Source organism: Leptonychotes weddellii, chromosome 8 (assembly GCF_054177405.1).
Source record: "Leptonychotes weddellii isolate Sample4059 chromosome 8, ASM5417740v2, whole genome shotgun sequence".
Taxonomy (NCBI): Eukaryota; Metazoa; Chordata; class Mammalia; order Carnivora; family Phocidae; genus Leptonychotes; species Leptonychotes weddellii.
Window position 1 is genome coordinate 19,782,290 of NC_138376.1, and position 12,991 is coordinate 19,795,280.

The 12,991-nt window shown below is 52.9% G+C and overlaps 1 protein-coding gene across 5 annotated transcripts in view; it reads left to right on the forward strand.

Annotated features, from left to right (window-relative positions):
- Positions 1 to 12,991, forward strand: part of SLC22A23 (solute carrier family 22 member 23) — a 165,747-nt gene that overhangs the window by 118,550 nt on the left and 34,206 nt on the right. For 3 of the 5 annotated variants that reach the window (XM_081827761.1, XM_081827762.1, XM_081827763.1), the window contains exon 4: positions 4,731 to 4,899. In XM_081827761.1, the coding sequence (XP_081683887.1) occupies positions 4,731 to 4,899 (169 nt within the window). Of the gene's footprint in view, positions 1 to 4,730; positions 4,900 to 12,991 lie in introns of those variants that run through there. The other 2 variants (XM_081827768.1, XM_081827766.1) reach the window with 2 other exon arrangements.

Below are 12,991 nucleotides of genomic sequence, written 5' to 3' on the forward strand. Positions count from 1 at the left end.
GAATCAGTCTTTGGGGCTTTTGTTCTCTGGCGCCTTTCCCTGGCGGCTTTCGGCGTCTCTTCCGCGAGTCAGAGCAGAAGAGATCGTTTCCAACCCTCTGCCTCAGAGCAGAGAGACCGCAGGCTGTTCTTCAGTGAGCTCTCCAGGCCACACTGTCTCCGTTTCTGTCCGTGCTGCTATAAACTGCAGCGTCCTGGGTTGTGCGCCCCTCTGCATCACTCCCAGTCCTGTCTCCAGGTCGGGTCGCGTCTCTGCCCTTTGTACTTCTAAAACCGCCAGCCGCTCCCAGATCGCGCGGGCGATTCCGCCGCTTGGGGTCCTGTCCCGGGGACTGCAGTTTGCGTGCGTGCAACTCCGCCGCTTGGGGTGGGGAGGTTGCAGTTCACCGGCGGGACCCCGGCACACCGGGTTTCCGTCTCGGAGGCTGCAGTTCGCGTGCGCGCGACCGCCGCTCCGGTTTGGGTCCGGGGGGGGGGGGGCTGCGGTTCGCGTGCGCGCAACCCCGCCAGTCTGGTTTTCCACCCTGGGGGCTGCCCTAAAGTCCTTTCCCGATACTACCAGTCTGCCAGTCTGTGCCGGTCCGCAGCGCGCGAGGCAGTCACTCACCGGCGGTGTAGGATCCCCACGTCCAGGCACCCTCTCGCCGCCGTCTATCCTCCGATATCTGCCCGCAGAATCACGGCTCTCTGCTTTGTACCTCAAAACCAACCGCCTGCGATATTCTGTTTGTAGAGATCCAGATCTTCTTACATCTCAGGCTGGTTTCGTGGGTGCTCAAAGTGGCCTGAGCTCAATTCCGGGGACCAGTTGAAATAGGGTCCCCTACTCCTCCACCATCTTTCCCCCCTCCCCGGTCACAAGCTTTGATGCTGGGGACAGATTCAGGCGCAGGCTGTCTGGCATCAGATTCCAGGCTTTTCACATTTGAATCTACGATGCCTCACCTAAGATGATTTTGTGTGTGTGTGGCCCTTAGTTGTTTTACATAAGGAAGGGGGGTAGTTGCTGCCCATAAGTGAAAACCTACTAAGATGACTTCAGGGCGGGCCTCCCACAAAAGTGCATGGCATGCCACCCGGGCCACCCCAGGTGCTGCTGACCAGCCAGCGGTGCAGAGCTGTGGATGCCTGCCTGTGGGTGGCCTGTTCTCCGTGATCCCCAGGTCCTGAGGGGGCGGTGCCACTGGGACACCATTCCCTGCTGCCAGCAGTTTTCCCTGCCTTTCAAGATTTTATTTATTCATTTGCCAGAGAGAGAGAGCACAAGCAGGGGGAGCAGCGGAGGGAGAGGGAGAAGCAGGCTTCCCGCTGAACAGAGAGCCTGATGCGGGGCTCGATCCCAGGACCCCGGGATCATGACCTGAACCGAAGGCAGGACGCTTAGCTGACTGAGACACCCGGATGTCCCTCCTGCCTTTCAAGGCCAAGGCCAGTGGCCCTGGCCTCATAGCTATAGGCATCTCCAAGGTGTGTGAACCCCTGCACCAAATGCTCTTGTTTGCAGAGCCGGGAGCAGGCCCCCTGTGGGCGGAAGCCATCTACCTGCTGTCCCTATCCCCTGCTACCGGATGCCAGGACTCAAGGCTTTAATGCTGTGATGTATTTCTTCCTCTCTTCTACTTCAGGAAAACTGATTTCTCATCATCCAAAAGGAACATGTGATTAATGGCAAGCCTAAAGTGCCTGCCGTTCTTTGATAATTGCTTTTTTTTTTTTTTTTTAACATCTTTATAGCCACGTTCAGAACATAGTGGATTTCGGGCAGTTTGGAGAGGATTTCTGGTGAGTCAAGGCAGAAAGGTCATTATATGCAAGTGTCATACCTGTGTCCTTACATCGAAGCACTGTGTTTTTCCATTGCCCTGGCAGGAATGCTAAAATACATGGATCAGCTAGAGTGCTCGTCCATTTTTCTGCCTGGCGAAATAAAGTGAAATCTCTGCTAAGATTCCTTGCAAAAGCAGGAGTGGAGCGGTCGGAAAATGATGTTACTTATTCAGCTCTCAGATATTGTGTCTGGGAGGCAAAAACATTTCTCGCGCTATGGGTGAGGGTAACCATTGGGGGAAGTATCATGAGCCTATGCCTCGCAAGGAGTCATCCGGGGATCTTGCTAAAATGCAGAAACTGATTCTGGGGGTCCGAGTGGGGCCTGAGATTCTGCATCTCTAACAAGCTCTCAGGTGGCGCAGATTCTTCAGGACCTCGCGAGGAATTAGAGGAACCCTCCACCCGCCTATGGGAGAGGGACGAGAGAACCCTACGGGAGAATAACTATGACAATTAATCACTGTCATGTCGACAGGAACGCTGACATATGTCCTGGTCACAGCATGTCATTTGCAGCAAGGGAGGGGGTTGCTGAGAAGTCAGACTGTGGAATCATTTGCCCATCAGGGGACGAATTTCCTTTGGCCTCCACAAACCCACACCCTCGTTTGGGAAGTTGCCTTGTGATCCTTTGTGCGATAGCACGGAGTGTAGACTAGCGTGTGGGATGAGACGTCCCGAAGGAGGTCTGTAGTAAAGCTACCAGAGTCTCGGATAGTCTCATACTTACCGGGGCACAGAATTAGAGAGGGAGGCAGTGAAGAGCAAATCCACAGGCTGTGTGCCATGCCCGCTGCACCTGCCAGCCCGCTGACATGAAGCCATCAGCTATTTGAACAGTATCTCTCTGACTTCGTTTAAAGCTTACCCGGGTGGCCAAGTGCTAAATTGTCTCTTCTGAGACGAGTCTGTGCCGAGCCCTGAGCAGTGAACTCACCCTGGCTCATGCTGATTGCTGGTTTCCATAGCAAATCTATCGCTTGTGCCTACTAAGTGCAAGCTACCACCTGTGCCCGTTCGTCTTTTTTTTTTAAAGATTTTATTTATTTATTTGATAGAGAGCGCAAGTAGGCTGAGCGGCCCGCAGAGGGAGAGGGAGAAGCAGGTTTTCGCTGAGCAGGGAGCCTGACGCGGGGCTTGATCCCAGGACCCTGGGACCGTGACCTGAGCCGAAGGCAGACGCTTAACCGACTGAGCCACCCAGGCGCCCCCGGTTCGTCTTTTCTAAAAAGACCCTGGTCCGTTATTTTTAAGAGCAGAAATGCCAGATCTGCAGTGAATACCCGAGTCCCACTAGGAAGTGATCGTTTAAGTGAACCCGGCTCGTGCCTCTTGAAAGGAATGGCATCACAGTAAGAGGCCAGGAGAGGGCTGCTTAATCCTGATTTCTTAATTAAATGGTAAAAAGTCCTTTAGAAGCTATATGCAGCGAGGCCAGCTTTCTTTCCCGCTCACCCATTGCTGTGATGATCATCTGTTTGTGGCAGAGAGGCAGTGGAAATGTTGATGACTTTATTCTTCTTTCCGTGCAGGTGAGCTGGTGTAGATATGGGCTGGCATGGTGCCCTATCCTTGTTAGGGCTGATTCCATCCTTGTGGCCAAGTGTAATGTGTCTGTTTTCCCCTCAAACCTGCTCGCCTCCCTATTGCCTTTTGACCTGCTATCTCAGCTCTGGTCCCTAGACAACCAGCAGATGGGCCACAGCCACGGATCCACAGCCTCTGGAAACAGAGGCACAAAAAGTATTCTCTCCCAAGGGTCTTTCTTCTTTTTTAGAAAGTCATTTTTAACTATACTTAAAAGAAAAAAAAAAAAAGCAAGCTTTAGGGAATATTGCACGTTGTAGAAGAAGACTAGCAAACAAACCGACGTGCTCTATAGGGGGGGGATATATAAAACTCAGCCTACGTTGCAGTGCGGAGGACCTTGATTATAGGAATTCGCATACTGGATCTGTACTGGCTGGCACTTGGGTACTACAGCTGAAGCTTTTGTGACCGTCTTTTTCACTCGAGGTCAGATTAAGAGCATAGATTCTTGCCAACAAGGGGGACCATGATGTCTCTGCATTCAGGAGACATTTAGCGAAGGCAGACAGTGGTGCTGTTTTGAACCTCTGAAGATAACTCAGACATGCCTCTGCCAGAGGAGCTGTCTCTCTCGTGGGGACAGAGAAAGGGTCGTGTGACACCCCCATGTCACAGTGGGCTGCAGATTTCCAGCAGGGAGGGGAAGCTTACTACCTAGTCCAAATCTGCTTTATTGATTGTTTTTTGGGTTTTGTTTTTGTTTGTCTTGTTCAGATAGATTAACCATGATGCAACTTGGTCTGTCTTGGTCTCACAGTGCAAATAGATGGCCTGGAACTCACAGTTCCAAAGGAGCACGGGAGTCGGGACCAGAAGGAGGGATGGTGCAGGTGGCGGGAGTGAGCAGACGGACGTTCCAGGTGGAGGGGGTCCCCTGATACAGCGTCGCCCAGGGAAGGCACGGCAGCAGATGGGCAGGAGAGGGATCCTACCCTCCAGCAAGCTCAGTAGCATCCCCAGAGCAGAGGAAGTGGAATTGTGCGGTGCAAACACTACAGCCCCATACAAAGCAGCGTCTCCTAGTGTCTGGGCTCAGCAATTCTGAATTACAACGTTCTTTTGCCGCTGACTCGCTCTGTGACCTTGAGCAACGATCTCTTCCTTCCCAGTTCAGGCCTCGGCTCATCCAGCTGTAAAAACAAGGATCTCAACATTGACGTACAACGTGGGGCTCTCGTGGCGGCCAGCGGATAAATACAATTTCTGCAGTGCTCTGTTGTTTGAGAAGGTCCCCTGACCCCGGTGCACCCGTGGCTCCTCCAGGCTACGGGGCAGGGCGCTCATGTCTCTCTTGTCCCTTCTGTGTTCCAGGAATAGAGCTGTGCCCCCCTGGAAAACGGTTCATGATCACGATGGTGGCGAGCTTTGTGGCCATGGCGGGGCAGTTCCTCATGCCCGGGCTGGCCTCCCTGTGCCGAGACTGGCAGGTCCTGCAGGCCCTCATCATCTGCCCCTTCCTGCTCATGCTGCTCTATTGGTCGTGAGTATCCTCCCCGCAGGCTTCACCCCCTGCGGCTTCTGCAAACGCTTTCTGAAGGGCACCCCTCCCCCGCCCCGGGGAGGAGACACGGGAAGCAAACCACTGGGGGCCCGCCCTCCCCCAGCTCCTGGCTGGTTTCAGCTTGTGCTTTTTCTGTGAAGGCATTTTCCTCCTTTGTAAAATTTCATCTCTTAAACCTGGTATCCTGGGAAATGTTGAAACACACAAATCAGCGGAAGAGAGTGGAGGGAGTCCCTGAGCACCCCTCACCCAGCTCCAGGAACCTGCCCTCCCTCGGTCTGGCCGGATGCCTGCTTGCTGGGTTATTTTGATAGGATTTTTATGAATAGATTTGCAAAGGGAGGATTCTTGTGTTGGGAGGGGGGACTGCGGAGACGTTCAAGGGGTGATTTAGGAAAGCCCCCTTATCTCCCCTAGATTAGGGACGGACGGAGACTACAGTCGTGGACCAAATCTGGTCGCCACCTGTTTTGGCAAAGAGAGTTTTATTGGAACACAGTCACGCCCGCACGTTTACGTACGTGTCAGCTCGGGCTGTTTTCATGCTGCGGTGGTGGAGCTGAGGAGGGTACAGCAGTCTCATTGGCCTACGAAGCCGAATATTTACTCTCTGGCCCTTTACAGGAACTTTGTCCACCCCTGACGAGTCCACTAGGCCTTTGAGAACCATGTATAACTTTGGCTTTTGGCTGCCTGGCTGTAGGGAGAAAACAACTGAACACACTAGGCTGGTGGGTATGACCTGGGCAGCTAGATTTTTAAAAACTCCCCAGCGGATTGATGTTTAGCCAAGATTGAAAAACCCCGCTCTTGGATAGAGAGATGTTTAGGGAAAAAATGAGTGTTCAGGCTTTTTTTTTTTTAGTAACTCCTGTCTTTCTTTCCCTGCCCCTCCCCGGCCCTCTCATGCCAACAATCCATCCACACGCGAGGACGAGCCACTGTGCTGTAGAGAATACGTACTATGCTGTGTGGCTCTTACTTGGTCACTAATGGAAACCCACCTTCTGGTGAAAAGTCAGTTTGTGTCATAGCTTAAAGTGTTCACTGGAGCAGAGAAGGCTCCTTAATTGGGCTTCCTTTCCTAAAGTACCAGGGAGGGGAAGAAAGCCCCTGCCTTTTACCTTCATGGTGCTGGGCCCCGGCCCCGCCCTGGTAGGAGGTCGTCCTACAAAGAAACAGCAGTGAGGGAGGGAACAGGTGCATTTTCCTCCAGAGCCCAGCTCTTGGTTACTGTATCAGAAGAACCTCCGCGGCAGCAGGGAGCTAGCTGTAAGGGATGAAGAGAGGCCACCTGCGGGGGAGCCGCTCATCGGGGACAGCTGCCCCAGCTGTGCCCCCCCCCGTTCCCCCTCCCCACGCTTCCTGCAGCCTTGCCTGCCAGCTGGGGCTGGACAGCACACCCCCCCCAGCCCCGCAGGAGTGGGAGCCGAGTGGGAGCCGTGCATACTTCAGGACCTCCTGCTCCCTCCAGCAGGGGCTTAGGAGGGAAAGGATGAAATCGTTGCCCAAAGCAGGATGGAATGGGCAGTTCTTCCTTCTGTCTTCTAGGCAATCCTTCCTGTTCCTTCCCTTGCTGCATCTAGAGCGGGGCCTTGCTTGTTTTAGAATTCAGGGGTATTTATTTATTTAACAAATGCTTATACCATGTTCATGTCACACACAAACTGCAAGCACTGTACAAATAGTAGGTTATTCGGTCTTTGTATTTCATCACCCCACTGTACAGATGGCAAAACTGAGGTCACCCAGCTGGCCCTTGAACCCCAGGCCACTCTTACCACACGCGGTGCCATCTCCTGCCTTCCCTGAGCTTCTGTCTCTTGTCTCGGACCACTGGAGCCCCTGGGAGAGAGCATTGTTGCCCTAGAGGATCCTCCTCTGGCATCCTCCCAGCCACCACCCCTCTCACCAGAGCGCCCAAGGGCCCCCGGAGCTGTCTGAAGGCCCCTGGGGGTGCTGGAGGCCTGGGGAGGGATGGGCACAGCCTCCTGGAGGCTCACACTCCTGTAAGAGTTAGGCTTCAAGTCTCCACCAGGTGCTGTCCCACCTGCCCCAGGGAGGAGGACACCCGCCAGGGAGAAACGGCAGGGAAGGCTTTGGAATAGGTCTGGGGGACTGACCCACATGGTAAAGGACTGGGTTCCTATTGACCATGTTGTATTTTTTATTTAAATTTAAAAAGTATGTCAGGGTTTAATGGCAGGTAAGACACTCATTTCTTTAAATATATAAAACCTAAGAAAAAAAATTCTTTGAAAGTCACAAATGTAAAAACAAAATCTTCTAGTGAAAAAGGCAGCCAGGGTGCTTTGGTAAGTAAAACGTGTACGCAGACCAGCAGATGGACGGACGTTCCAAGTCACTGACGCCATGTGGTCACAGCTCTGGCGCCTCAGTCTGGGGGAGACCAGCTCTACCCAAATATGTAACTGCTGGGATCAGCATCATAATCATTTTGTATTTATATCATTCTCTAAGGTGCTTGGCACATGCCTGACCTACACCAAGTGCTCATAAATCTGAGCTGCTTCATGGCTACAATCGTATCACCTCTTCACCTGCATGGAAGCCAGGGTGTAACGGGGGTCAGGCCAAAGAAATCGGTGGTGAGAGACGCATCCCACCTTGGCCTCTAGCCTTGAAAGCTCTGTAAGAATCACCGGCTTTCTCTCACCGGCCGCCCTTCCTGCCATTTGCTGTGGGAGGAAGGAAGCCCCTCGCTCCCGAAGGCTCTGTAGCTTGACAGAATGAAGGGGGCCGCTGGGTAGTGGGGAGGCTGCTGCAGCACCAGCCAGGAGGCCAGCTGTGGATGACAAAGCCCTGACACTCTCTCGCTTTCCTTTCTTGAGCAAGTCTTTACGGTGGGGGCCCAGGGGACCCTGCAGAGTACTCGGTACTTTGGGGTACTTTGGGGTCCCTCCAAGAGCAGACGTGGAAGCAAGGACCACAAACCAAACTGCACAACACAGAGTCACCGTCACACAGGGTCTTGGCGTGAGAGCGATAAGACAAAGCGGGGAGATTGACCAGAAGGGATCCTCTCTGGTCCACAGGGTGGGCTGCACCGACACGGACCCTCCAAACACACACCCAGGGCTGGATAAGGTATCACATCAACCAAATATGCCCACAGTACTGAGCTCCAGTGCCAGAAAGGGGAACTCCCAGGGCCCAGGCCAAGGAGCACATTCAATCTGGAGTGAACACAGAGGCAGCCTGCAGGGCAACTGGACCAGAAGGAGGCCCAGGGAGCTGGAGTCTTAATACCTGTCCCAGGGGCTGGAGCTAAGGTCTCAGGCCCTTTATGCACTTATAACTGAGCTCCTTGAATGAAGCAAGGACTCCAAACTGTCCTGTTCTAATAACAGTATTCGAAAGTCTTTGCCCGCCACAGGGACTCGGCTCCAAAGCTGGCTGATGCCTCGGACTGTGGGCAGAAATGATCCACCTCTAAGACATGGAGCCAGGAAGTCTGCACCACCCATGGCTATGTGTTCCAAATGCTAACCACTTTGTAAGGCTGAGGAATTGTGAAGCTCGTTGGACCCTCCGGCTCAAGAATGAAACCTCCCACAGAGAGTCACTGGAGACTCACATGGAAGAAAATGCTTACCAAGGATGAACTCAAAGCCAAAATTCAGAGTCCATGGGAATCCATTCTGAGGGCCTGAAACTATAAATTGAGAAATTTACCTCTCAGGAACTCTAGGAAACAGAGCAATCTGAAAACAAAGTTGATTCAAATAATTTATTAAGGTAGTTACCACTACCTCATGCCAAATGCTGTCCTAGCTACTAAGTATTCTAGATACTGCACATACATGTGAGCGAAAATCTCTCATCATTTGAAATCTATATTACAGTGGGTATATGGGGGTGGGAGGGAGCCCAGAGACCATAAACCCATACTCGAGCAAATAATATTCTTCCAAATAACCACCACTCTGAAGACATGAAATAAATCAGTGGGGTAGAGAGGAGCAAGTTAGGGCAGTCAGGAAAGGCGTTTCTCAGGGAGTAGGGTCCGCTGTGGCCCACAAGGGCAGGAGAGCCACGGCCCAGGATGTTTCCTGGGGGTGGGGGGACAGGGCTCTCTGTGGCACGGAGGCCCTGCAGGGACTGAAGCATCAATCCTGTCCTGAGGGGAGAGCTCGAAGAGTCACAGAAACCCGGGGTGACTAGCTGGCGAGAGGGAAGGTCTGATCTTGAGTCTTGAGGGCAGTGGAGGAGGCCCTGCAGAGAGCTGGGAGCCCTGAGGGAAACACAGCCTGTTTGGAAGTATGGGTTTCATACTCCCCAGGTGGGGTGAGGCCGGCAGGTCAGGAGATTGCTGGCCACCAAGAAGAGAAGACAGTCCCCAAGAGATGGGGGCACACCGTGTCCCGGGGGCCCCACAGGGAAGCACCAGCTGGTCAGGAGGCAGAAGGAGAAGGAGGGAGGGGAACGGGGGGCAGGAGCCTTCCCTACTGTTTCAGCCAGAAGAAAGGGGTGAGGCGGGCTATGCAGGCCCCGGCTTGGCTAATGTGAGTAATTTCTGCAGGCTCTGGGGCACAGGCCTGTCCCTGGTTGTCTGGCACCTGGCTCTGGGGTGACTAGAGCAGGTGGACAGTGGCCAGAGTGTGAGAGCCCACAGAGGAGGCGGTGGGGTGTGGGCTCTGATCGGCTGGTTTGTCCTTGAAAGGTGCGCTCACACTGAATTGTTGGCTATCACTAAGACTTGGCTAACCTGTGGGGGGGGGTGCGGGGGGGGCAGTCTTCCCTCCCAGAAACCTCAGAAAATGCAGGAAATAAAAATTCATGATTAATCCGCAGCCTTACAGCAGCTCCAGGGTTACAGAATGTTCTGGAATGAAGTGAGCCAGTCAGGAGGAGGTGGCAGCAGCCGAGGTGTGATGCGCCCAGGGGCCGGCCGGGGTTGGACAGGGGGTGTGGTGAGTACAGGTGGACCCCGGGGAGGACGTAGTGTGCGAGTGACTGGGGCCCCAGCGGGTGAGCCTCTGGAGGAGATGAACGTCCTTGCACGCTCTGCCTGGGGATGCTGCTGACCCCCCGGGTCCAGGCGGGACCAGCTGCTGGCCCGCGGGGCTTAGGTGGAGGAAGAGCTTCAGAAGCTCAGTGGCCCGAGACAATGAAAGGATGTGCTCGCTGGGATGCCGGATGCTTCGCAGAGTCAAATTTAGGCACCTCGTCAGGAAGCAAGAACAGAAGAAGCGAGGCTACTGTGAAGAGTTCTCACCTGAATGAGAATCCTGGCAGAGGTAGTGGGTGACTCCACGGACAGTGCCAACGCCCGAGGCTCAGATCCCCACGGTCTTTGTCTCTCAGGACACCAGAGCCTGATAGAAGCGCTTGCTCAGTCATTTCGCTTAGAAAGTAAGAAAGGGCAGCAGAGCCTCAGGGGTCATCTAGAAGGAACTCGTATCGACCTATCCTTTTTCCAGAATAAATGTGGACTTCTTCCGGGGTCACAGAAAACAAATGGGGTTGGGGGAGGGGGAGAGTGCAGATTCAGTATCCAAAACACCAGATGAAGGGAGAATCTAAGAGAACCTCTGCTTAGATGTGCTGCTAAGTGGCAGGTGAGCCCAGAACGGAAGAAGGGGTGCTTGCGGGGCGCCTGGGTGGCTCAGTCGTTAAGCGTCTGCCTTCGGCTCAGGTCATGATCCCGGGGTCCTGGGATCGAGCCCCGCATCGGGCTCCCTGCTCCGCGGGAGGTCTGCTTCTCCCTCTCCCACTCCCCCTGCTTGTGTTCCCTCTCTCACTGTCTCTCTGTGAAATAAATAAAATCTTTTAAAAGAAGAGAAGGGGTGGTTGCAAGGGCTGCTGCTTTCTAATTGCACCAAGTGTATAAAAGCTGTCCCTGTCAGTGGGCTGCAGCCTGCCCCGGGACACACGGCTCGGGGACAGAGTGTCCTCGTGCAGGGCACAGCCTGGGGCAGTGCGTTTGGGGCTGCAGGTCTGCGTTAAGTGAGACCGTCTTAGAAAACTGCGGTGTGGACAGTCAGGAAGCTGGTACACAGAGCAGGTGGCGTCAGGTTTTCTGGAGGGATCTGACTAGGGGAGACTGACCCAGAGTGAGGAGGCGGTGGAGAAGGCGCCCACGGGGTATCTGCCTCACGTGTTTGCAGGGCACAACGTGAAGTAGGAATTGCAAGAGATGAAGATGTCCGTGCCGCTCTTCCAAAATGTTGGTACGTGACCTCACCACACCTTCAAATATAAACTCATGCTGCCGAGTCCTCGCGATTATTCATAAAAACAAGCGTGTGCACGTCGGCTTTGGCCCCGTGCATGCTGGGGGGGTCCGTTGTGATGCCGACTCAGGAAGGTCCCCAATGAGATCACCCACCCTTCTTCAAGCAGCATTGGCTAGGTGTGGCGGGGTCATCGTGAACCCAGAGGACACCATCCTGCCCCGTGGAACAGCTCGGCCAGGAGGAGAAACATCACATGGTTGACAGGCCGGGCCCCCTCTGTGGCAGAGGCCCCGTGATGTACCCTGATTTGAACATGTCTTAACATTTTAGGGATGCTTTTCCCGAAACCAACTGCAAGCTTCTGTGTGTGACGCTATAGTAACCATTAACCCTTGGATTAGGTTGGTGGGTTTATTCCTGTTTTTAGCTGGGGGAAACCGGGGCATCAAAAAGCTTCACCAAAATACTCAAAAGTGTGAGAAAGTTACTAAAAGCTGGTTTTCGAACATCAGTGTTTCTCATTGTGTGGTCCCTGGACCAGTGGCCTCATCAGCACCTGGGAACGTGTTAGAAACACAAATTCTCAGGCTCCATCCCAGGCCTACTGCCTGGGTCCGAATGTCTGGAGCGGGGCGCAGGTCTGTGGCTTCAGAAGCCCTCCAGGGGATGCTGACGAGTGCTCGCGTTCGAGAAGTGGGGTGGGTACATCACAGAATAAAGGCCAGATGTCTTGCTCATGGACTGAGGGACCCGGTAGCCCCCCCCCCCAAATAAAGATGGTGTCGAAGCATAAAGAAGATCTGAGTCAGCTGTGGAGGAGTCACACTTCTCGCAGGAAGAGGTATCTCAGTCCTGCAGGGAAAGGAGACAGATGCCATTGTTGAGGATCAGTGAGATGTCACGCAAGGCCTGGCTGTCTGATCCAATTCCACTGCGGAGAGCAAATTTGTCTTATCGTCTCAGACAGCAGAAGTCAGAGATATTCCCGGAACGGATGAAAGAAGGCCGAAAAATCTGGGTCCTGGATCTAACAATTTTATCCGCACTGTGAGAACATAAACCTAGATGCATGTGTGTTTTGGAGTCTCAAGTTACAGCCTGTGCTGAAGGGTAATGGGAGGGACAGGTTTCTCCCCCCTCGCTGTCCTGTCCTCTGAGCAGGTTCAGTGGGGGGCATCCTTCTGTGAGTTTTTGCCTTCGGTGCGACCTTCCACCCCCGCGGGAGAGCGTTCGATACAGTTTTCTTTTACTCTCCTCCAAGACCGTTAGACAGGTACCTAGTTAGGGAGGATTCTCATCTTGGACTCACCAAACGTGTATTTTTGCCTGAGCTGCTTCGAGAAAGAACAGACATGCTGGAAATGTGTGAAGATGGTGAATTATTAACTGTGCTTTGTACAGCTGGAGTTTCATCCTAATGAGAGAAAAAGTGCTGTTGGCAATCAGCGTGATCATCAAAAGCATCTGGGAAGGCAATAAGTAGGAAATAATAAACCGTATGGGAAATAATGAGGAAATTAGAGAAAGATGAAGCTGCACTACAGAACACTGAGAATAAGTAATAGTATCAATTCCCCAAATGAAAGATAAACCTTGAAACAGAGGAAATTAGAGCACGCTGTCATGAGGAACTCACAGAGTAGAGGAGTAAAACAATTAAAACTCTTAGGAAAAAGGTATGTGTTAAAGGGGATTTTAATTTTTAAAAATTTCAAGAAAAAAGCCATTGTAAAACATTTAAATGGCCTCGGGTTAGATAAATATCCAGCATAAAAATGTACTAACAGTTCCAATATGTAAATGGTCCTAAATATCATTGGCTCTTTTCAAATATCAGAAATATTTTGGACAGAATAATACTCATTTTTAAC